The sequence below is a fragment of the Crocodylus siamensis genome, chromosome 1 (genome assembly GCF_052110815.1).
Source record: "Crocodylus siamensis isolate JL-2025a chromosome 1, ASM5211081v1, whole genome shotgun sequence".
NCBI classification, from domain to species: Eukaryota; Metazoa; Chordata; order Crocodylia; family Crocodylidae; genus Crocodylus; species Crocodylus siamensis.
Window position 1 is genome coordinate 344,065,062 of NC_143395.1, and position 26,385 is coordinate 344,091,446.

The window sequence follows — 26,385 nt, forward strand, 5'->3', positions numbered from 1 at the left end:
TAAAAAAAAAAAAAGATCCCCAATTTTCGGTTAAAAAAAGTAAACCCAAATCCAAATTTTTCCAGGATTAAAATGAAACAACACTATATATATCAGGGATATGTGTGTGTGTGTGTGTGTGCGGTGTTTTATTTAAATCTTGGAAAAATCTGGATTAGGGGTTTGGTGTATATTTTTAACCAAAAATTAGGGATTTATTTAAATCAGAGAAAACCAGGATCCGTGATTATGACACACTCTTTAATTGCACAATGCCATACTGCCTTTTTCATTGGATCCCTCCCCCATTATGTGAATGGTTAATTATTCAGTATTTCATTAGAGATTCTTCTTAATCCATATCTGTCCCAGCCTTATTTAACCTGAACTGTCTAAACTCTATATTGAATACAGAATTATTAATTTCTTCATAGAAAGTGTATGCAGCCTAAACATTAATGGCAAAATCATAATAGCTTGTGCTGTTATCCCCATTTTACAGCTGTGGGACTGAGGCACAAGAGATAAAAGAGAAAATTGTCAAAAGCATTTGTTAATTTTGGATACCTAAAACTTAGTTTGATTTTTTTGAGAGAATTTGGCATTTCTGTAGCTAATCACATGTTCAAAGCACAGCTCCAACTGTAAGTACTCAGCAGTTCTTCAAATCTAATTTTGTGTTATACAATCACAAAATAAGAACATCAAATCAGTGACCACACTTTGACTGTCTTTCAAGATCACAAAGAACTATGGGGGAAAAGCAAGGAAAAAATTCAGTTGTCAGGGCAACATTCAACTAATTGCCTTACTCATAAAATCATCCTTTCTCTTCATGTAGTTGAATGCCTCACTCCCCAAATGCCTTCCAACTTCTGCTACAAATGTGGCATTAGTACTGCAGATACCCACCTCATTTATTTCACAACCTTGATTTATTTTCAGATCACACTTCATCCTGTGCTTTGAATAAGATAGGTGTTTCAGAGAAAAGATTTTATTTAGTTCTCTAATTAGGCCAGTGGTTCTCAACCTTGTTAGACTTGAGACGCCCTTCATTAGACTCAAGGCACCCCTTGTTAACCTCAAGGCACCTCTTGGAAAATGTAAGCTCTTAGTTTTCACTCTTTTTGGACTAATAGAGCAAGTCTTCTGTTGCAAGGAACTCAGGCCACAGCAGGTAAGACTGTTTATAACGTTATGGATTCCCATTTGAATTATCTGGGTTTATCGTGTGAATCATGTTTGCATACCTAATGGTGTTACTGTTACATGGCTGTGGCACCCTCGTTGAGAATCACTGAATTAGGCTGTATCGTGAAGTACACATTCCCAGGTAAGGTAAATTCCATGATAGAAACAAACTTTAATTCATGAAAAACATACACTATACTGTTATGTATTTCTAATGATCCCCTTAATGTGATTAGAAATAGCACTTCACAAAAACCAAGGCCTCAAATTTCTACCACTAACAGGAGAACTGTGAAATATTATCAAGTGCTGATTATATCATATAAGCCAATCAGCATTTTCTCTTTTTATCATAGTTCCAGATAATCTTTTATGTTAAAATTACTTCTAAGATATTATGCATAATACACACAATCTCTAGCTGAATCAGTGTCACTTCAGTATATATGAATGTGTTTTACTCCTACTAATAGACTGGCTGGATCTTATGTTAGAGTATAGATGAGCCCATAGACTGAGACTAGGTTACAGCAGTTTGGTGTAGTTTATCCTTAAAGGAGCTGCCGCTGATGTAATTCACTTTTTCTACTTGTTTTTATTCATTACTAATTTGTGTTTAATGTGTAAATTTTTTTTAAAATGTGGCTAATGTTTATATCTGGAATGGAAGGGTATCAATTGCTCTTTTTGGAGCATTCTGGGATTTGTAAAGCAGACATGCTTTAAAATGCAGTTTGAAGTAAGTAACAGCTTGATGCTTATATGACTTTATTTGTGTCATATAGCACTATCAATGATACGTGGCCTACAGACAGTAGTCCTAACCTTTTTCTTGGAGCATGGCTGAAATTTCAGAAGTCTAGAATGCTTAGAAAGATGTCTGGTCTAGTGACCATTTTGCATCAGTTCTGAAGAGTGACTCTCATAGCCTCTTCTAAAGCTAGGTTATATGCCAAGACTCCTTTTCACATGAAAACAAATCTTTTAAAGAAAATAAATAAATAAAAGGTGGCCTGTGGGATTCACTATCAGGATAGAAGTGGTTTAATTTTATAATTGTTTGTAAAGGTGTATAAGGTTTGGTATAACTTGCAAATGTATACTTTCCTGGAGTTTCCAAGCCAAAGCATTTCTCTTAAATGCAGTTGTATGGATATATTCATAGGAGAAACAGGTACATAATAATTGACACGATTTTCATGAGAGTCCACAAAGCCTGGACTTGGTTCCATGAAGCTTTGTAGCACTTTCAGAAATAGTTTTTATTGTGGTTCAAAGCTATCCTTTGGACCATGCTGTAATCTTTCCTGTATACCCCTGTCTTGTGCCCTGTGCTTAACTTCTTATAAGTGGTCTCCCATGATTTTTTACACCAAAGCAAGTCAATGAATCTTGAATAAAAAACATGATTTTTCTGCAGTCTAAGTTGAAGCTTTGTCAATTTATCCTATGGGAGCCAGACAAATGTTTGACCATCATATGCCAAAACAACTTTCAAATTATTTTTTTATTGCAAAAGTAAAAATAAAGAAAAAGGAGAGGTAATAAGCAGTTTAAGTACATCTCTTTTATCTACACTTTTAATAAACTTAGTTTACCCACATACCCTGACTTTGGGTTCTGTATTCCCTGTGTCTCTCCTCATCCCTGTTCTTCAGTGGTTCCCTTTTTATATTCACTCCTAAGTTTTATCCTTGTATTTCTTAATTTGTCCAGATCAAGTTTTATATGGACTGCTGGTAGGCCAGAAAATTGGTTCTTTGCATTGTCTTTTAAGAATTGGTAAATGGTTAACAGAAGCATTGGTCTACTTTTTTCCTTACCTGTCAATTACCTCTTGTTGAAACCAACTCTTGGTGATTAAATACAAAACAATACAAGAAAAATCAAACAAACAGATGCAAGAAATAAAACCTAATAGTGAAATGAAGCCTAATTCCCACATCCACTTTTTAAATACAGTTTAGGTGTTATAGTTTGTGATGTAAGAAAAGCATTATTCCCATTCTAGAGACAGAGATTTTTGCCCCAGCTGAATCTGCATCCAGGCTCACCCAAATACACAAATGCGATTTTTGATAGAGGATTAAGAAATGTAATATCATTAATAAAGTCTTATGGGAAATAGTATTAAAACACCTTGGTAAGAGAAAAAGTTGGGTCATCCTAAGAAATACCATAGTAAAGCCAATAAACAATTTTATATTCCTCTACGGTTGGGTATTTCACCAGTTCAGTAAAGTTTAGTCAATTGACTAATCAAATATTAGTAAAAAATTACAAAACATTGCCAATAAGTCCAAATAATACACAGAAAAAGCACACATTTTCCATTAAGAAATGTGTCAAAAAACAATTTAAAAAATCATATTTCTGTCAAGAAAATTACAAAAAATATAGGTTTTTTTGTTAAATTGCTATACTTTTTTACTGGTTAAAAATGTGTAGGCAATTAATGGGTCAGTTGACAATATCTGACTAGTCAGTTTACAGATTGCCAACCCTACTTGAGTCATAAGACCCAAAACTCAGGAAGTAGTTGCTAGATTGCCATGGACCTACTCAAAGACTGAAAGTTATAAGCCGCTCTCCCTTTCCAAAAAAGCAAAATCTGTGCTGTAAACAGAAAGAAAGGAAATAACCAGAAAAGTATATATAGAGTAAATGAAATTGTGAATGGGTAATAAAAAGTTGATTGAGTTTACTTGGGCCCAAGAGACTGGAAGAACCAGTGAGGGATTTCACAGATTTATTGGGGAAAGCATTTTTTTTTTTACAAATACAAGGGATTAGGATGTTCTTTAGAGAAAATGGTTCCATTAGTGAAAATGGGAGTGTAATTAGTAATAACTCAAAAGTACCTGAGGTATTGAATATTGTTTTTAGTTTTTTTAAAAACTGATTTCAATTAGAAAGAAAAACATTTGTACCATTAAGGAATGAGGATTGTCTTATTATTTAAATAGACAGCAATGTGTAAATAAGAAAATAATTGAAAAAGGGGATGTCTCAAAGTCAGACAGCCAGATGGAAACATGCTAAAGTTGAATATTAGGCATGTAAATGGCCCCATCCTTGTTATAACTCTCAAAGCCACAGTTGCTCACAGTTTTCTGAAATTCTAGCATAAACTCAGAGGAAGTAGATTAAACATTGCCCTGTAAAATACCCTGTGCACTAGGAATAGAGGAGACAACCACGAAACTCAATTTTTCTACTCTTTCAAGCTCAGGCAAGGGCAACTAAATGTGCCATTTTAAGAAAACAGCTTCAGGACTGTTTCTCCCATGGGTTCAGGAAAGATCAATAAGCATTTACAAAAACAGTAATAGGTAACTGAGAAGTAACAGGTCTGTACTTTGGTCATTGTAAGAGGGATCATGATAATCTCTTCACAGAAGGATGACTAGAAACCAATTTTTCCTGACAGAATGGGTCTGGATATTGTAGAGAATTCCTTTTTAACTTTGGAAATTGAGGATGTTCTAAAGAAAACTTGTTTGTGTGTCATTTCCCTTCTCAAATACTCAGGAAGTAAGATTGTCCCAGTGTAAGAGTATGAAGCTCCAGACTTCAGACTTTTACTCCTGGTAAACTTAGCATTCTCCCCTGAAAAACATACTGATACTGTCTGTGCTAGATTTCAAGAACAACAAGGGATGGTTGTTCCAGGATCGAAAACCTGAGTGATCCCTCCATTTTCAGCCTAAATCACAAGTTCAGAGGATCGCCTTTACATTCAGAGGACTAGAAGTGTTGGAAGCACCCAGTAGATCACAGACTCACTGCTACCCAGCTGAATATTTTTGGTAATGGAAGACCCATCTACATGAGATGCTTACCACAGAGTTGCTTAATTAGCTCCTCTGTAAAGCATCGCTGGTCTACATGTGCAGAGCTGTTAGGCTGAGGTAAACTAATTAACTCTGCTGTAGGTTAGTACTGCCACATACAAATACTGGCCTATGGCAGAGTTATGTACTCCACCACAACATGTGTAAATACTGATGGGGATGGCTGAGGCACCAGGGTGCTTCAGTGTGTGTATGTTTGTATGTGTGTGTGTATGTGAGGGTGGGCCTTATGGTTAGCCTCACACTGAAGCAGCTGCATTCCCTAGCCAGCCCCTCCACAGCACATTGAGCCAGGTTGGCACAGCCCCAGGCTGGTAGGCTGACCCCTGAGGCCCTGGCTCCACATGCTGTGCCACCAGTGTAAACTGGGCAAAATATGGTCCATCAGATCATTCTATCTGCCCGCAGGGCCACTAAAATTTTAGTAAGTTAATATTTATTTGCTCCTGGCTGCCTGTCAAAGGTGACAAGAGACAGGGGCAGTAGGACCAAGGGGGAGCCAGAGGCAGGAGCATAGCCCCATGCCACCCCCAGCCATTTCCTTGCTTCCTGCCCCCATACTGCTCCAGCACCACATTGCTCCTAGCTGCATCCCTGGACCAGGAGCACAGGGCCATGCTGGTGTGTGTGTGTGTGTGCGCGCGTGTGTTTGTGTAGGGCGAGTCCTACATGCACACCCCACCATAAACATGCACCCACACCCCATCACATCCCAGCTGCCCCCCTCCCACATACATCCCCCCACAAGCCACACACCCACAGTCCCCCACAAACCTATACCCACCCCAAATTAGAGTGCCTTAAAGCCAGCTGGCAATATTCTCCAAAGAACCACCTACCAGCAAGAGTTTACCAGATGACTCTAATATACAAGAGTAAGACTTCATTTTAAGCTATTGTGCAATCACCTCTATGTTCACTGCACAAATGCATGTAAATCAGGACAAAAGTATTTTTTTGAAATCATATTAATGAGTGCTGTAGATGTTCACTTTTTAGAATATAATTTGGTATTTTTATGGTTCCAAGATGGCAAAACCCCTTGCTGAAAGGAGTACTTCCAGGGTCGGGGGGGGGGACTTCTGGTGGCAAAGGTCAGGGGTTAGGGTGTGGGACGTCCGGTCACAAGATGACAGCCGCGGGACAAGGCACCTGTCAAGGCGTGGGCCTACCCATGCAGCCCTCAACAGCTTGCCAGAATCTGGTAAGCGGCCCTCCATCCAAAATAATTGCCAATAAACTCTAGTGTGAACTGTCCTGGAGTTTACTGTGTGGCATTAATATTCACATGTAGATGCACCAGTGAGGGGGTAATAAATAGTATCTCACTTCACTTCTTTCCCTTCTAAGTTAATGAGTACCTTCCATAGGCTTTATGCCAGTACTTCTGATGGAATATGATTAGTTGGGCGCTGGTCCCAATCAGCTCTTGAAGATTTTAATTTATGGTATTCTTCCTGGAATCTATCTAGGTACAGAGTCCACTTGCCTTAAGTCTTTCCTGAAATGTTCTCGCTGATGCTCTGGTAAGGCACAGAGGAACAGAGGGATTAGAGTAGTCAGTATGTTGAAATAACACCATTTCTGAATATTACAGATTCAAAACATCATTCAAGGTGCCAACATACTGGTGATTTTCTATTTAAAAGGAGAGGCTGAGTTCCTAGAATTGTAAGGTGACTGAGCCTGAGATTGTGCGTGTGTGTGTGTGTGGCAGGGGGCTTTATGTGAAGCAAATCATATTGGCAGGCTCAGGCTTGAAATAACTAGATAGGGAGAGCTTTGCCATACTCTACGTTTCTTATAGAACAGAGTGGGAGAAAAGGTATGTCCCAGAAAGCTCTGAACAGGATAAAGGTGAAAATGAGCCCCAGAGTAAAGTCTGTGCAAACTACAAAATTGTCTAGGTGATTAAATATTAAGAAGACTGGAATGAAGGAGGGAGAACCTTGGATAGAGTAAATGTTGAGAGGAAAAGGCCTGAAGAATGCATTTAGCATTTTATATCTGAAACTGTTACTGGCAGAGACTAAAACAGAAAGGAGAGGTGAACCAAACAGGATGGGAGAGCTGTTTGATCCATTCAGTCGTGTGCCCAAGTATACCTGGACAAAGTCATTTATTTCTGTAACCTCAAATAAAGCGTGTGTGAATGTGGGTGTGGGATGGGGGTGAGGGGGCGGGAATGAAGATGTGCTCCACAAATTATTTTTCTGCCAAACATACTGTGGATTTTGCCAAACATACTGTGGATTTTCATCATTAGGAAGGTGAAATACTGAAGTGCAAATTTGTTAAATAAAAACTGAAGTGATGCATGATTCTGTTCTCAGATTTGATTCTGTCTTCTTCCCTTACGTATCTTCCTAGGGAGAGGGACTTAAGTTCTCAAGCTTCTTAGGATACATACAATTAGTGATTTGCCTTGATTCCCCATGCAGAAGGTGATGACTTACTTGCCTGTTAAAATGGATATCTGTTTCTTTGAACAGATTTCACTGATTTTCTATAATGTGGTACAATTCCTACATTCTTTGGTGACGTGTTTTTAGAAATCCCATTTAATGAGGGGGTTCACGATAACCAGCGTTGATTCACTTTTTAGAACTATACAATTAGTGTTCCAAGCAAAAACATCACCTATAATGAACCACTGATCATAGCAAATGAGGTTATTAAAGAACAGGCTATATCTCCCCATTTTACATGCCTGCTTCTGAATTCAGGCTAGAGTGCCTTAAAGCCAGCTGGCAATATTCTCCAAAGAACCACCTACCAGCAAGAGTTTACCAGATCACTCTAATAATATACAATCACATCCTTCCTTGCTCTTTACATGCCTCCTCCTTGCCTCTGAATTTCTGTATATGCTAGAGGTTCCACACAAGAGGAGGAAACAAGCTTTGGGGTTCCTAATTAGGGATCAGTAACTTGGGCCTAAATAGTAAAAATATATTAAAGTAGGGTGGAGACTTCCTCCATATATTTTGATTTTAGGAAAGTATTTGATGTGCACTGGGCACACAAAGCCTTGCTACTAGTACATTTTCTCACTGTCAGTAACAGAGGGAACACAAATATAGATAAAGTGCCTACCACTGCCTACGTTTTTTAATGTTTCATTGGAGTAGAACTTGCTGTAGAAATGGGGACACATTTTAGGAGAAATGTATCAGTTAAGTAAGTTGACTTCAACAAGCCCCCAGATGAAGTTACTGTCAGACTCAGGATTAGGTCTGATTCTTCTCTCTCTGTTTGTTCAAAGGTGGTATTTCACATGCATCAAAAGATAGCTATTGTGCCCTTGTTTGTATCTGAGTTATTAATTGACTAGATTTTTATGTACTTCCTGTTCACAAGTTTATTTTAATTCAAGCAATTTTGAAATGTAGAGCTAATATTTTACAAAACACTAAATTTTCATCTCTTCTCTACAAATGCCCTTGTAAAAATAAATGATAGAGTAACTTTCATATATTGATATGCCAGCACCATTAGTTTATTAGTATGCCCTTTTTCAAGTGAGAAAGTCTTTCAGTGTATTATTACTAGCATTTTCATTTATTAGTGCAGCTTGTTTTGATAAAGACAAAAATTGCAAGAGACTCTATATTATTGATTGGTGGAATTATGAAGCAAGACTATAAAGCAGTAAGTTGAGGTAATAAATTAATTACCCTCCTGCCTAGTTCAGTCCCAAGTCTGTTCAAGTGAAGAATATTCCACAAATAAACTGATAAACTCAGAATACATACACTTTGTCTTCCACTGCCTTATTATATGTGAATAAAACTCATTATCTGTTTTGTTTCCATAATAATTGTATTTTGTTGTCCTATACGTTCCTTTTGCTGTCTTCATCTTAAAATGTGTTGTAAAAGCACACATAAATAGGATAAACAAATTAAGCTGTTTAAATAAATTAATTTACTCTGCAGCTCTGTATTCAAATCTTATATGCTCACTGGATTTCATTTTAATGAAACCCTTCAAAGAACAATACATTGTATGCCAAACAGTGAAATTATATATTAAATGAAATGATTAAATATGCTGTGTTCCAATTTATACCAAAGCTGCACCCTGTGCATGCTTAAATCCTCCTAAATCTAAAGAAATATATCTATTGCATTCTGAAAACTTCTAAATTATAATTCTCCACTTGACTACTTAGTTTATGGGCATGTAAACACAATCAAACTCAATAATAAGCCTAGAGCTATGATGCAGTTAAACTTTTGTCATCAGTGTTTTAACTTAAAAAATAAAGACTATTAAAATAGAATCCAGTTAGATGTCTTGATACATTGTTTTCAGAGGTCTTCACCTACTCCATTAATAGTGTATTGAAACTCTCTGCAATCCCAGTAGCAAGTACAGCAAACATTTATGGGAATGTATCCTGAAAAGTTTTATTGATTAGTATAGATAGACATGTTGTTAATTTTCTTTGGAATGTATTCAACAAAATAAATGTTCATATGGCTACTGTGCATACTGATAATCAAAGTCACTACTAATGCAGTTTGAGAACAGGAGAGTGCTCCTTCTTTGAAACGCTTTTATGAATTACCAGTGACAGCTTTTCATGTCCTCTCCTAAGACAAATGCAAATTGTATTGTTATATTAGACTTACTTTATTTTTTATAAAAAGGTATCTCCAGGTCTATTAACAAATCATGATTTTCAAAGAAAGAAAATTAAAATATTAATGAACAGCTAAAAATATCTATGACATGCCAAACATGGAGATTTTTTTCAGTAGAACTCTTACATGAATAACATCTTTAGTGAATAGCAAACTTTTATAAATATTTTGCCTTGTTAAGAAAAGTGTTTGTTCTTTATTGATATATAGACATAGATGTAGATATATAGATAAAGCAGGTAGTTCATATATACATAGACATCAGTGATTTTCAACCAGAATGCCCTGACACCCTGGGGCCTCTTTTGAAACCCTTTCAAGAGTGGTGTGGGGTGTCAAACAATATTAGCCCTGTTAGGTATACAAACATGATGTATAAACCAAGAGATTTCATATAGAAATCCACACTGTCAAAAGTATTCTGGCAGGTTGTGATCTTTGTGAGTTCCTTGGGAATTGTTTAAATATATTTTATAGTAAAAAAAAAAAAAATAGGATCTGGCTTTTTCTGAGGGAGTTCCCTGAACCTAATGAAGGAAGCCTTGAGTCTAATAAAGTTGAGAACCACTGAAAATCACATTTTATATATATAATATATACACACATGCACGCATGCGCGTGCGCACACACGCACACATGAATCTATTATAGTATGTAACTTCCTTACAGACTCCATCTCGAGATGTAATTTCTGTAATTTAACCAGAATGGTTAGTCATGACTGTAAACTACTGAGCATATTTAACATTTAAACACATTATATCCTGATTGGGAGCTCATTTCTCTTGAAACTATTCAGTGAATTTCTGTTTTTAGTAAATTCAGTGGCAAAACTTTCATTGCCCTCAATAATTCAAGATTTCATCCTGGTCTCTTAGGTCCTGAAAAAGCCCATTCCAATACTTGACCTCCCTCATAATCAGAAAGGTGTCCTTAATCTCCAGCTAAATTTCTTCTAGTGCAGTTTGAAATCCTTTCCCCGCTGTGACCACAGAGAAAAATATATCTTCATTCTTTTCATAGTCACAAAGAATGTCTAACTAGTTCTTAGATGCTTTTTCATATTCTAGATCATAAAAAGTCTGTTAGTGGGTGCATCTACACATACACTAACACACTTCAGTTAATACACATTAAATGTGGTACCTCTGGGTGCCTATACATGAGCGCTGAGGCTGCTCCAAACACTGGAATTCCAGCAAGTCAGAGCAGATTTGATTGAGTGGCAGTTTCCATACTCCAGCAGCCCAAGTGTAAGGATGCTGATACATGAGGCATGGTAGCACTTTAATTAGAGCGGTTCTAAGACTCACTTGCAATTAAGTGCCAACTCTCCCTACCCCCGAAGCACATGTAAAAGTACCCTCCATTGTGAAGTTCTGAGAAAACACCTATTAGCCTGCTTTAAGGCGCATTAACTAAAGAGCAACTGTGAGAACTGTTTGATTGCATATATATATATATTCATGTGTGTTTCAGTGGTTCTCAATTTTTTTAGACCCAAGGCTTCCTTTATTAAACTCAGGGATCCCCCTCAGTAAATGCCAGATCTGTTTTTCACTGTTTTTTTAATTATAAAGTATAATCAAACAATTCTCAAAGAACTCACAAAGATCACAACCTGTCAGAATACTTAAAACTGTTTTAAGTGATGCTTAATGCACATTAACCTGTTTTAATGTGCATTAAGTAAATAGCAAGGTATTTCAGTGATGTTTTAATGCACATTAAAATAGGCTAATATACATTAAAGTGCACATGCAAGTGTCTCCTTTGGGTCTTATTTTCTGAGCAGTCCCACCTCTCCCACAAGACTGTTATTTATGTTATTAGCTACTCTTTTCTTTGCTAACTTCAACTATGTTTAGGCCCTTGAAAGTGATGGTTATTGAGAAAGCTCAATGATTACAAGAGAAGACCCTGCATTTTCATAAAAGAATAGTTCTCCAGAGCCAAGTTTACTGCTCTTTGCTTATTGTTTTCTTTTTAAAGATGCAAGGGTATCATATGTATTTGATACTTAACCTGACCCCTATTACAGATTCCTCACATATGTTGTTTATCATATACGTAGACTCATTGACATTAGCTTTAAAAAATACATTGCTTAAAAATCATAAAATTGTATGTTTTTAACCAATTTAGAGTATGTTAATATGTTTCCATTCTGGTCATTTTATATTTAGGTATGGATTGTGATTCCTTTACATTCAATAGTGTCTTATTCCTCATATTGTCCTACTGAAATGAGTGAGGCTACATTGAGCGGTACAATTCTAGTCAGTGGGTGCACCTGCACATTCAGTTAATGCAAGGTAATAAACTCTAGAGCTCTTTGAGCTAGAGTCAGCTGCTCCTGATGCAGTGTCTACATCTGTACCTGAGACAGCAGCATTTTCTGAGGCAGAGTAGCCCTGGGCTAGCAGTAGGCTCAGGAGGACAGCCCTGGGCTCTGAGTGGCAGTGGTGGGTGGTGGAGGGACTGCCTGGGGCACAAAGGTGCAGAACTGTGGAGCCACGTGGCTAGATGTCAGGCAGGAATCTGGCTTCTACCTTGTCACCATCTATAAATGCATTTCAGTGCAGTAAATGACTTTGCCATAAGATAGTATTGATCCTGGTGGTGTTAATTAATGTACTGCACCCTAATTCCAGTGCATGTGTAGACTGTGTAGACTGTAGAACTTTACTGTGGAGCTTATTAGTCAACTCTGCAGTAAAGTGCATGTGTAAATACACCCAGTGAAAATAAAATTATTAAAATCTTTTATTTATTTATAAATACATTACATCTTTCAGCAATAGTGGTATCTGCAATCAAAAGGAAATAAAGAGCTCAGTGACATAATATTTTATAAATAAAACCTCTACTGTTAAAAATAAGCCTCATTCAGAGAGTCAGTTTATACATCTAACTGAATGATCAAGTCTTATACTTTTCTATAAACTCTAGAGTTTTAGGTGTGAGGGCTTTCCTGTGAACATCCGCTGCTCAGGAACAGGACTCAGGCAGTGAGATCGTGCAGATAAAAGGGAGATTCTATTGTATAAAATGGTATTCAATATGCAAAAGGGCTGTGATGCTCAACTTCTTTTGGTTTTTTATGGGGTATAGGAACGTGTTCCAGACAGTCCTTCTCCTGCTCCTTCCCTTGAAGAGGGTCGAAGACCTGGTAGCCATCCGTCATCCCATAGAAGCAGCAGTGTTTCCAGCTCGCCTGCACGGACTGAGAGCTCTTCAGACCGAATCCGTATGTTACATTCTTTTGCTTGTCACCACTTTAAATCTGATTAGTTGTAGCTGTTCTTTTCTTTAAAAAAAAATCAAAATGGACTCATTTTAAGTAGTTCTTATATATAATGTGCTGAAGTTCAGCTGCAGTAACTATCTGTGGACATTATATTCTCTGGTTTACAGTATCATAATGTCTGATGCTACATTAACAGGTACTGATACAAATTGCCATTATGTCATATTCAACATAAAGATATGAGCTATGAAATATAGAATTACGGCTGGAAAGCAATTTCCTAGATAAGTTTTAGAACAGGTGTATAGCAACTGGAAATATATAGATATTTTAGGGAATTTAGTTTTATTTAATCCTGCTATCATACTTCTATTGATAATTAAATACAATTTTAGAGGTGACATTTTACATGATAAACTGCTTTAAAAATAATTCAAGAATTCAGTGAAATCAATTACCAGGCTTCAGCTTTTAAATTTGATAAATATAAAAATAGATAATGATGGGGGTATTATCACCTCATGACTTGCAAAGGATAGAGTGAATTTAGACCATGCTATCTCAGAGTAATGCCATTTTTATCAAGCCTCTATGTCCAGGATATAAATTTTATGGCAAAGACCCAGGATTCTAAAATATTCTAGTATAACAGGCTGAAAATTGAGGTTTTCAACCAATATTATTTTATTAATACCACAATAAATGTATTCTACACTGCTCCTTCTTTTCATTATTGCTATGCTTCTGAGTTTTATACTGACAACACATCGCTGCAGCATAGAAATGGGCAAAGAGTAAGTCTGGGGTCTTTGGCACCTAGCTTGAAGATACTTTAGATTTTGGTTTCTGTGTAAATTTAGGATGGCACTTTGGGGATGGTTGTTAGATAAGAGGTTAGCTGGCTTTTTTCTAAAATAGTCACCTGTGAAAGTAGATGGCAATGAAAATAATGCTCCATTCTTTTACAGGTGAAAAATGTTTTCAATGGTAATAAGCTGGATCCTGGTTTTATTTGATGAAAAAAATCCCCAATTTTTGGTTTAAAAAAAGTAACCCAAAATCCACACTTTTCCATGATTAAAATGAAACAGCACTATATTTAGATATAGATAGAGATCTATATTTATATTTATCTATATCTATCTATATCTATTCTAGCCAATTGCCCATCAAGAATGACGTGGGATGGAGGGGGACAGGGATGGCATGCCACCCTCTAATGCCCCATGCTGCTGCTGTTCTGCCTCTTGCAGGGACCAGGGTGGGGGAGCTGAGGCCAGTGCTGCTGGCTTCAGCTCCCCCACCCCCTGTCTGGTCCTTAGCACTGCTTGCAGGGAGTGGGATTGGGGAACCAAGGCTAGCGCTGCTGGCCTCAGCTCCCCAACCCTCTGTCCAGTCCTCAGCATGGCTTTGGAACAATGGCGGCACTCCCCCATGCTTGAAGCACTCTGATTGGGTGTTTCCATCAGCAAATCAGAGTGTGAATAAAGTGTTATAGACAGACAGACAGATTTAGGCTTTTATAATATTAGAATATAGGTATAGGGATCTATCTATCTATCTATCTCCATATAGATAGATCTAGATCTAGATATCTATATATTAGCGGTGTTTCATTTTAATCACAGACAAATGTGGGTTTTGGGTTACTTTTTTTAATCTGAAAATTGAGGCTTTTATTTTTATCAGAGAAAATCAGGTTCCCTGGTTATTATATAAAACTGCTTACTTTCCCAGCTTTTTATTTGGAGTATGAGAACTACACTAAAGTTTTCTAGTCTGACATTAACACTAAACTAAATTTTTATTTTAAAATTTTATTTTTAATAGGCTGTATAAACCTATTGCAATGTCCCCTAAAGTCAATTGAAAGACACCTGCTGTCTTTATTGATGCTGGGCCAGGCCCTCTGGAGTTGATTCTTAACAAAATTAGAAATTTAAATTAATGATAAATTTAAGAATAGTTCCTACAATAGCATGTTTTATCACTATAAATATTTCCAGTTTTATTGAGGTTTTCCTTTTCAAAGTCTCTTGCATCCTCTCAAAAATACAATCACTAATTTTTAAAGCAGTGATTCTCAACCAGGGAACCATGGCATGCTGGAGTGCTCTGACAGCCTTTGAAAGGTGCTGTTGGGAGAGAAGAGATAAGCAGATGTGCTCTCCTGAGGATATCTTTTCCCCTTTTCTCCTTTCCAGGGGCCTTGAGTATAAAAATGATTGAAAACCACTGATTTAAACAAAGTAATACTTTTTCCGATATACACTGTATTAGGTTTTAAATGGTTTTCAGTAGCCACATCTACACATGCACTTTACTGCAGAGTAGGCTACTTAGCTGCAGAATAGTGTCACTGTCTACATGTGTGACAATATTAGGCCACAATCAACTAATTAGTGCTGCAGCAAGATAGTACTGTCAAGGACAGTATTATCTTACGACAAGGTAATATACTGTAATTAAATGCATGTGTAGATGCTGAGCACAAGCATAATGCTTAATTAATGTACTGCACCCTAATTCCAGTGCATGTGTAGACTGTGTAGACTGTAGAACTTTACTGTGGAGCTTATTAGTCAACTCTGCAGTAAAGTGCATGTGTAAATACACCCAGTGAAAATAAAATTATTAAAATCTTTTATTTATTTATAAATACATTACATCTTTCAGCAATAGTGGTATCTGCAATCAAAAGGAAATAAAGAGCTCAGTGACATAATATTTTATAAATAAAACCTCTACTGTTAAAAATAAGCCTCATTCAGAGAGTCAGTTTATACATCTAACTGAATGATCAAGTCTTATACTTTTCTATAAACTCTAGAGTTTTAGGTGTGAGGGCTTTCCTGTGAACATCCGCTGCTCAGGAACAGGACTCAGGCAGTGAGATCATGCAGATAAAAGGGAGATTCAAAGTCTCTTGCATCCTCTCAAAAATACAATCACTAATTTTTAAAGCAGTGATTCTCAACCAGGGAACCATGGCATGCTGGAGTGCTCTGACAGCCTTTGAAAGGTGCTGTTGGGAGAGAAGAGATAAGCAGATGTGCTCTCCTGAGGATATCTTTTCCCCTTTTCTCCTTTCCAGGGGCCTTGAGTATAAAAATGATTGAAAACCACTGATTTAAACAAAGTAATACTTTTTCCTGTATACACTGTATTAGGTTTTAAATGGTTTTGTTTTCAGTAGCCACATCTACACATGCACTTTACTGCAGAGTAGGCTACTTACTTAAATACAGGCTACTGTATTTTTGAGAGGATGCAAGAGACTTTGAAACTCTCCCTTTTATCTGCATGATCTCACTGCCTGAGTCCTGTTCCTCAGCAGCAGATGTTCACAGGAAAGCCCTCACACCTAAATTTTCAGATTAAAATACATAAAGCACAATAATGAAGCAGGTCAGTCCAGCCAGCTGGGGGTCAGACTGTTGCCTGCAGCCTAGCCATTTGGCTCTGTGCTTTCAGCACTCTCATGCCCCAGCCAGCCCTTCCGCCACCTGACACTTCCGTCTGGGGCTGACACCCTGTATCCTCTTCCAGCCCAGGATTGCTCTTACCCTGGCTCAAATTGCTGCTGTTCTGTGCACATGTGTGGATGGTGTGCCTGGAGTAGTTTACCCTGGCTCAAATTGCTCTGGAGTTTATTGTTTCTCATTAATTAAATGTGTACATAGGCTCACGTGGGTGCATCTACACATGAAATTAATGCACCTGAATAAACTGTGGTGCTGTTCATGCAGGAGTTTATTGCTCCCAGGTGCTGCATTTACATGTGCACCCAGAACCACAGCACATTATGCTAAGTCAGAGCAGCCCTGTCTGGCAGGTGCCCCGGGAGGTCTTCCCGCTACTCTGGCTCAGTTCAACATGTAGAGGGGTTGGTGGGGGCACAAAGGTGCTTCACTGTGGGGCTAGCCAGCAGACAGCTCCCACACTGAAGCACCCTTGTGCCCCAGTCAGATCCATCAGTGTCTACACATGCATTGTGGAGCACTAAGTAGTACTGCTTCAGGATAGTACTTCTGTTTACTAGTACTAACTTACAGTGGAGTTAATTGGCTTACTGTGGTCTAATGAGGCCATATGTATAGATGCTGAGACTTTACTGCATAGTTAATTAGACAACTCCAAAGTAAACATCTCATGTAGATGTGCACAGTATAAAGAGATTTCATGACTAAATTTATACCTAATGCTGATGGGGCAACTTACTACCTTCAGTGAAGTTGCACCAGCTTACTTTATATCCAGCATTAACTTCTTAACTTTTTTAAAATCACTGCATATTTAAAAATGAGTCCACAATATGTTAAAAATATTTCACTACATTTTAGATTCCTATTTGGCCAGAGTACAAAATTCTTTAGTAAGGTTACCTCAACCAACACAATGGATAATTATAACCCTTTCTTCTGCATGCATTTCAAAATGTATTCAGGGTAAGAAGTGTTTATCTTAGATGTTTCTTGTTGCTAAGCTGATGAAATGGTTGCAGTTTTCCTTTAAGGAAGGTTATATTATTTAGCTCCCAGATTCTCCCTTTATTCCGTATATAAATTGTACCACAGCATTTGAAAGTTTTGAGTTATATAGTACAGCTTAATTGGTTAACTGTATTTCATTTTGGGACAGACGTTGATGTGAGATATGTTCTGTGAATGCCAAGAGAAGAGCTGGTTATCCCTGTGAGAGCCTTTTTCTTGTGGAGAAATTTAGGACCTCATTCAGAATAACTAGCCTCTGTAGTTTTGGGGGGTGTTACAAATTCTATGACTTTCCCAAACTCCCAATTTGCAGGAATTATTCTTTATTCTGTATTCCAAAGATTTGATTTCCCTTGTGTAACCACTGGACAATGCTGTTAGTTATGACCCCTCAGTCGTCATCTCTGCCCTGCTACTGTCAATTTATCTCAGAGTTGGAAAGATATTTTTATAGTTCAATAAAAATCATAGTCTGAGGATGACCATTTAAATGGGTTAATCAAGCCTATTACAAGATGCCCATGATTTCAACTGCAGAAGTGTGTTTGTGTCTGAAGAAAATACAACCCAGACCCAGCCAGCCTTACATTTTCCCAGTTCCATGAGAATCAATGAATAGTAGGGAGTCACACCTCTTAGAAGCTTTAATTTAGGAAGTATAGCCTTTTAAACTTGCCTCCAAGCAGTGAGGGGCAAAATCTGCCAACACTAGCCCCCTTAAGAATCAGGATAATAGGGTCCCTTGGCATTGTACCAGCTTAGCAATTTATTAATTTATTTTAAAATAAAATATATACCTTCTTCCTCTTGCCACTCTATATCCAGCTCTGATAACTATTTTCTCATGGGGGTTGGGAGGCAACAAAAACAAGATGGTTCCTACATAGATGGGGATCAGACCTGAGAAGGCATTGAGGAATTTTCTCACAAAAGGCATCATCCTTTTGCACATCTGGATTATATGGGTTTCTCAGATTTATGTGAGCTGTGCCTGAACTATGCTGAATACGAGCAACAGAACATATGTATGGAAAAGACCTAAACTACATGTTCAGTCCACCTACCATGTAATATTATTATCCTCTGGTGTATATTTTTTTTTAAAAAAGAGGTTTTACAAAGTAGGCCTTTAGTTTGTGGCACTTAGTGTGCTGATACACAGAAACTTTATACCTCTTAATACAAATAAGACCTTATTCGCCTCTGAAGCCATTTCTCAGTTTGTTCCCATTTTGTTGCCTTTATATCACTTAATGCAAATAAGCCCTTATTCTTTTCTCAAGACATTTCTCAATTTCTTGGCGTTTCATTGCCTTTCATTCTTTTCCAGAATGTTTTTAAATTCTCGAGGGGGAGAGGGAGGGAGGGAACAAAGTTACCAAAGCCAATATTTTTAAATGAACCAAGAAAGAGCAATAATACAAAAAGGGGGTTATCTCTGAAAGAATTTTGATATCACTTTGGGGTTATTAGTTTTCTTGGATGATTGAGACAGATAGGGCTAGATTCTATCCCATCTATTAGGCATGTAACTGGACCAAAACACCAAAGTGTGTTTTTATTCTACCCTGTTCAAATCCCTGAAAATGTATTAATTCAATAAGGTTAGTAAAAGTCACCCTTTTCCTTAAGATTGAGTCACCAAAAACGTAGGGAGGAAGAGGAAGACCTATTCACCACTAGTATTATTTTTTCAGAAACTCAAACAGGATGGACTAGAATCACACTTATGTGCCTAATTCCATCTAGATGTGCCTAGTAGGTAGAATCGAATCTAGAACACTGCATACAAAAATACAAAAAGAAGTAACTGTAGGTTTGTTTGTGTGGGGGTTTAATATTATTATTGTCTTTGTTTTCGTATGTGTCTCTAGCAGCTGTCCATCAGAATGGGCTCTCCATGAATCAGATGCTAATGGGTTTGTCACCTAACGTCCTACCTGGTCCTAAAGAGGGTGATCTGGCTGGTCATGAGGTTGGGCATGAGACAAAAAGAATACACATTGAAAAAGGTAAAACGAATGTGATATTCTTCCTATTGTAATAAAAACCAAAGGTTATGGCCCAGATATTGGTGGCTACATAATAAGATTATTATTAAATATTGCCTTAATAATAGTGTGTTGTGGAATAAGTGAAATCTTGATGGGACCATGGATTTTTTGGGGTCCCCCTGGTCTATCACATAGACTAATATGGACTATGCTTTATAACAAAAGCTGTAAAGAAGGAAGAAAGGATAAGTACAACAAATGTTGGCCTAAACTAATTCCTCATGGTCTAGGTAGATGATTGATCTTTAATAGTATTTTAATGATAGCTAAGAACACTGTTAGGTAATTGTTGCAACTATAGTTCTCCAATGAAATATATGCCACCTAAAGTCCATCCTCTTGTGATGCACTTTGGTGATCTGAGTTTTCTGATATGACAACACATAAAAGTTAAGTCCCGTAAAGAAAGAAGCAAGGTTAATACCTGGCTTTACACTAGCCAACAGCAAAAAAACCAGATCTGGTAGATATTGTGAGATTTATTTTAAATTTGATCGAATAAATGAGTGCAAATGTCTGATCTAGATTAATAGTCTATTAATGTTTATATTGATCAAGTTAGCATATCATGATGTTGAGTATACACATTTATTCAATTCTCTATATAACTGAAATATGAAGTTAGAAGCCAGGATAGATTTGCACCTTTATAGACTAAATCAGATGTATAGCATAAGCTTCCATAAGCAGAGGGTTTATTTCTTCAGTCTCTGATGAAATAAGCCCTCTGCTTATGAACATTTATGCTGTGTATCTGATTTAGTTAGCCTAAGAAGCTAGGTACAGACATTAAGAAAGTCCGAAGTGGAATCAAAGTTGCAGGGGTTTCTGTAAGCAGTGTAGTTTAGATCAATAGTGAACAGAACACACATTTGCCCTTTGATGGAGGGGACAGGGGTGGCAGCACCATTATTAAACCAGCCTATGTGCACCTAATTTTTGTTTTGTTTTCTTATGGTTGTAGACCAGTTTTCAATCACTTATACCAATAAAAGTATTATGTCTGTACCTGGTCTAAAGGTGCAGATCTATACTGTCTTCTGTCTGACTCTAGACTAACATGTCTAATTCCCCTCTCACAGCAGTACAGCTGGAAAAAAAAATGTGTGTTAACAAGAAAGATTAAAGAACAGGACACTCTGTGTTCTATTTTAATAGCTATGAGAGGTTACCTTCTCAGTCCTGTGTTTGAACTTTGAGATAGGGGAAGAAAATTAAAATCTGGACAGTTCCATTTTGGACATGTGGTATTTTTAATAAGATTACCCTAAAAATTAATGGAAACAACATTTCTTTTATATAAACTATTAATTTTGCTTCAATGCACACACAACCTGTTTTAACTTCTTATGTGCCCTCACTCAGCCCTGCAAGTGGTATCCCTGCTGAGAAGTATGATGTGATCAAATTGTTTTGAATTTCGTAAATGTTTTAATTTCAGCCTATATTTTCCCAGTGTAGTGTAGTTAGCCTGGTAAAACCAACACAGTGTGGCACTTATTGTTGTCATATATACAAGTTTTCTCTCTTAAAATGATGACTTTTATTTTTAGTGTTACCACAAATGTATCTCTCCATGCCATCATCAGTTCAGAGTAGCTATTAAATCTGGTGTCATTGAAACTCCTAAGGATTTTATTTCTTCAGCAGTCATTGTTTAGGTCAAACCATCTATTTTTCCTACTCTTTCTCCCTCTGTTTCAGCCTATTGAATTTATGGTAAATATTCATGGGCTATCTAGATTGATAGGGTATACTAAATTAAAAATTGTTTTCTGTCATGACTACATTTATCATGTCTCTCATACCAGTGCTGTAACTTTAATACTAAACTTATCTGTATTAAAACAAGTGATTTCAGTTACAGTCCAGAGAAGAGCTACGTGCATGATCAGAGGTCAGAAAAGCAGACCTTACGATGACAGGCTGAGACCCATGGAGCTCTTTAGCCTGGAAAAGTGCAGGCTCAGGGGTGATCTGTTGGCCACCTATAAGTTTATCGGGGTGACCACCAGTATCTGGGGGAACGTTTGTTCACCAGAGCGCCCCAAGGGATGACGAGGTTGAACGGTCATAAACTACTACAAGACCGTTTCAGGCTGGACATAAGGAAGAATTTCAGAAGCCCCCAAGGGCTGGAACAGCCTGCCATCGGAGGTGGTTCAAGCACCTACATTGAACACCTTCAAGAGCAAATTGGATGCTTATTTTGGATCCTGTGACCCCAGCTGACTTCCTGCCCTTCAAGCATGGGGCTGGACTCGATGATCTTCCAAGGTCCCTTTCAGCCGTAATGTCTATGAAATCTATGAAAATGTCTATGTTTGTGAAGATAGTAATTATCTGTCTCACTATGGCCCTGCAGTTCAAATATTCAGCGTTCTTTTATCACTTCTAATCAGTCAAATAGTAATTATTATATTAAAAAATGCAAACAAAAGCAACTCAGGCATGTATATTCTTAGGCTTGAAACTGTTGTCCTTATAATCTGACTTAAAAAAAAAAAAAGCAGAAGTTTTGAATGAGTCATTAAGCATTTATGCATTACTCTATTTTCTTCTGAGACACATTTGTGTCAATCTATCAGCTAGAACTAGAATGACTTTTAATTACAGCTGTGAGAACTTGGGAAATCCCACCTGGTGAAAAAGCCTCTGTGTCTTTCCTTTTTGTCCCCACCTCTATTTTTTAAAAAACAAGAAGCTCTTCAAGGTCCTGAGCTTAGGGAGAATTTAATTAAAATCAATGGGAAATTTAAATGGGAGACAAAGTTTTAGTAGTGAAAAGTAATAGACACATTACATTTTAAGTGGGTATAAGTAAAGCCAGAAGGGGCCAGTCATCATTTAACTGATGGGCTGGGTCAAGGAGAGGAATCATCCTGTATCCTTGGCAAAAAAGAGCTAATCTACCTCTCCTGTAGCTGTGTTGTATAGCATAATGATTATAGATGCAGTGCATGTGCAGCTGGGTTTTGCTCATTTAATTTGCCCGTTCCAAAGTGGTGTGATCTGTTTGGATTTCTTTAAAACACTTGGTTAGCCAGAACTGTTATTCTTAGCAGAAAGAATTGGTTTATTTTAATATGGTGGAAACAAAAAAGGAATAATGACTAGTAAGTCTGGGATTTTTCAGTCATTTAATTAATTCTGTCATGTGAACCTCTAAAGTCTATTCAGTCTTGGGGCCTTACACCCCAAATGGTTGAATGACCCCAACTCCTATTGAAATCAATATGCTGTTACTGCTCTGGGACTTGGAGTTGATTCTCAGACATGTAGTGTAATTAATGATGGATGACTGGGGTACTAGTCATGGGGGCAAGTTCTGATGGTGTGCCCCAAGTCCCCTCTGCCTGTAGAAGTGAAGGCCTCCCTGGTATATATTCCCTGCGTTCCTCTGTACCTGAACTACAACTATGCAGCTCTGAACTACACTGCTGCCCTTACTACTCTCACTGCCCCTTCCCAGCAGTTGGTGGTAACTGGAATCAGTGCTGCGAGTAAAGAGAGGTATCTGCAATGGGATAGCATGAGAATGATAAAGCAGCCCCCAGCACAGAGCAGGGAGGGCTGGTGTGGTAGCAAGTTACTTGGGAGCTGAAAAGTTGTGGTTCAAGGACAGAGGAGCAGGGTGGTGAAGAAGGATTCGAGGGCAGTACACAAAACTTAGTAATTATGCCTCTGCATGGGACTGATCCAAAGCTTATTAAAATCAGTGGATAGGTTTGATCAGACCTAGAGCAATACTTGTAGCAGTAAATGCTTTAATAGCAAAATAGGAGGAGCACCTGTTTTCAAGACAGCTTTTACCTGATACCTCAGGAAAGTAAACTATTCTACATTTTTTGTCCATCTTCTTGATCATCAGAAGGTAACAGTTTTTCCAGATTCACTGAAAATGTACTGCAAAATTGCAAATAATCCTAGGAAGGAGGGTAGTTTAAATACCTGACAGCAGTCATCATCAAGACAAGTTGTCCTCATCTTGGCAGCTTGCACATTAGATATCCTTTCATGATACATGTATCCTTAAAAAATTAAGTATGATTTCACAAAAAGGCATTATTATACCGTGGTGGAGGTTTGTATTGGGTAATGCAGAAAAGACTAATTCAGCTCTTGTCAACTCAGTGCTTAAGTTGACTCATAACTGTTGCAGGTAATAAAAGAAGCATTGATTAATCATCACCTCTTCTAGCTGCCTTTACAACACAACAGTATGCCTGCTCAACTTTTCCAAAGAAAAGGATAGTTGCTGACCTTTGAGAGAGAGTTGCAGAGTGAATGAAGGTGTCTTCCTTCAGCCAAGGGAGTGTCTGGGAGCGGAGGCATTTATGCCTCACCTATGTCCTCAGCATTTCCCTACTGGCTAGCTCTAGGCAAGTGCATTTTTGAGCATGCTATCTTTAGGCAGTTCCCTGCTCAACATGTTGAATGTTTTGGATACGATTCTGAAGTGCACAACCCTCACCATCAATTTTGTATGGAGTGTAGAGTTTGAGATTCCAGTTTGGAGCCAAGTGCCTGAAAGTTAGATGCTGAAATGTCTGGCTCTTAGATGCCTAAGTCCTTTATTGGATCTGGCCCTAGGGCATCAGATTAGAATCTTCTATCTGCATCAATTTATATTTTTTAGATTGACACCAATAGTAAATGAAGCCTGAATGTCATTCTTACATTTTAAATTGAATATGCTATTTGAGGTGTTATGGAAAGGACACTCTACTGTTGAAAACTGTGTATGCTCACTTCAGTTTCTGTGATAAAATATTCACTACCTTCACCACAGAATCTAAACTATTCCCATTAGAAATTTGTTTTAACCTTAGTATTAATGGAACTATTGTAAGTGTTTTTCATGTGATCCACATGAACCTCTTTTAAAATGCTCTTGCACTTGCAATTCAAGTATATCACAATCAGAAACTTGCATATTAAACATTCCCAATAATTGTTTTCACTTTATGTGAATATATTTTATGCAACTTCTTCAGTATATGCAAATACAAATTTTGTGCCCCTCTATCTTCATGTGAACAATTCCAGATATCCAATCAATTTGTGTCCTACATTTATGGCACCTACCTTGAAAAAGAAAAAAAAAAATTATTTAACAACTCCACCATACTGAATGCCGAGCAGGAACTTATTTAAATGTTCCAGTGATTCAACTAGAAATGTAATCACCTTTAGCCAGTCTTCAAAAAAGCAAATTATTATTTCTAAAAGTTAAGAACAAAAATAAAATTCTGGTACCAATATTCATTCTCTTTTAATGGCACTGTCTTCAAGTGAAGACAGCAAACAAAAATTCAAGAACATAGGTTATGTCCCTGGTCAGACTACGGTTTTACACATGAAAAAAACCCAAAACTTTATGAGAATAGTTTCATGGAGTTGCCTTGGGGATAAAGTTATATCTACAAACCATCTTACCCTACTCATTTAATGTTTATTTATTATTTTTACTAAGTATTTTAATTTGTTAAATATGTATTTCATTTTCATATTTAACAGAACATGTTTATAACTATAAGTACATAGATTATACTGCAGTTGTAACAGGTGTGCTCTCTTCCCCTACTCAGTTTACAGCTGATTAAACCACTGTGTCATGCACACCCAAACTTACCTGCTTTTCTGGTGTCAGGGAGTGGAGGGCAAGCTGCTGGCAGGCAGAGCAGTCCCTGGGCTGCTGGGGGGTGGTGCTTCCCTCCATGACAGCAGCAGACCTTCCCCCAGGCAGCACCTGTTCAAAGGAACCTGGCTTGGAGAAGGCACTGCACAGGCAGACAGGCTCGGGGGGGAATGGAGAGGGGGAAGATCAGGCTCATGACTTTTTTTTTTCTTGGGTGGAGCCTGCCTTCCCCTGGCTACTGCCAGGCTACCTGCAGGTCTTCCTGTAAAGACCCTGAGCTGCTTGGAGCGTGGTGTTGCACTCCATGGCTGTAGGGCAGCAAACTAAAACTCCTCAGAGAAGTTTTAGTTTGCTTCATCCCAAGTCATTTATAGTTTCATAGATGCTAGGGTCAGAAGGGACCATAACAGATCATCGAGGCCGACCCCCTACCTAGGCAGGGAAGAGTGCTGGGGTCAGATGACCCCAGCCAGATGCCTATCCAGCCTTCTCTTAAAGACCCCCAAGGTAGGAGAGCACTGGGTAGGGGAGAGCACCACCTGAGCTAGGTGCCTGTGGGCAGGTGCTTCCTGGAGGGCAGTCCGCTGCTGTTGTGGAGGGAAGCACCAGCCCACCCCAGCAGCCCAGGGACTGCTCTGCCCACTGGCAGCTCACCCTCCCCTCCCTGTGGCCAGAAAAGCAGGTAAGTCTGGGTGTATGCATGACACAGGGGTTTAATCAGCTCTAAATTGAGTAGGGGAAGAGAGAATAATTGTTACAACTAGAGACATATTACACCGCTGAATTTGCTATAGCAGCTGGAATTACTGTGCCATATGCCGCCGACATGTGCACACACCAACATCATGTGTGTGCAGAAGCATTTAACCTGCTCTAAAGTGTTGTGCACACATGCTCCTCATTTCATCTACTTAGAGTTGCAAATTTGACATAGCTTAGTCCTAGGCAGCCTGAATACCATTTTATTTACTTACTCTTTTCTGCCTCATTCTTATTTGAGTCTAATATACTCCATTTTACTTTTCCTCCTCCAGTATCTCTACATTTCTTTGTCAGATTTTTTTCAGTGAAATAGTATAAGGTTTCAGAATCTGAGTCACTACTACAATTACAATTTGGAATATGCTATATTTACCTAAATTTGAGATACCCTTGAATTTAAGAGGATCCCCCAAATAATTACTTATATGCATGGAAAAGTATAAATTTGTTATAATTCCCCATGTATATAACCAAATTATTTGAGGGTCCTTTTACATTCATTCCCCTGC

The 26,385-nt window shown here is 37.9% G+C and overlaps 1 protein-coding gene across 7 annotated transcripts in view; it reads left to right on the forward strand.

The window, feature by feature from the left end:
• The window catches only part of DACH1 (dachshund family transcription factor 1), a 538,134-nt gene that overhangs the window by 376,949 nt on the left and 134,800 nt on the right, over positions 1 to 26,385 (forward strand). For 4 of the 7 annotated variants that reach the window (XM_090024542.1, XM_090024521.1, XM_090024505.1 and 1 more), the window contains 2 exons: positions 12,791 to 12,926; positions 19,294 to 19,431. In XM_090024542.1, the coding sequence (XP_089880668.1) occupies positions 12,791 to 12,926; positions 19,294 to 19,431 (274 nt within the window). The remainder of the gene's footprint in view (positions 1 to 12,790; positions 12,927 to 19,293; positions 19,432 to 26,385) is intronic. The other 3 variants (XM_090024512.1, XM_090024558.1, XM_090024531.1) reach the window with 2 other exon arrangements.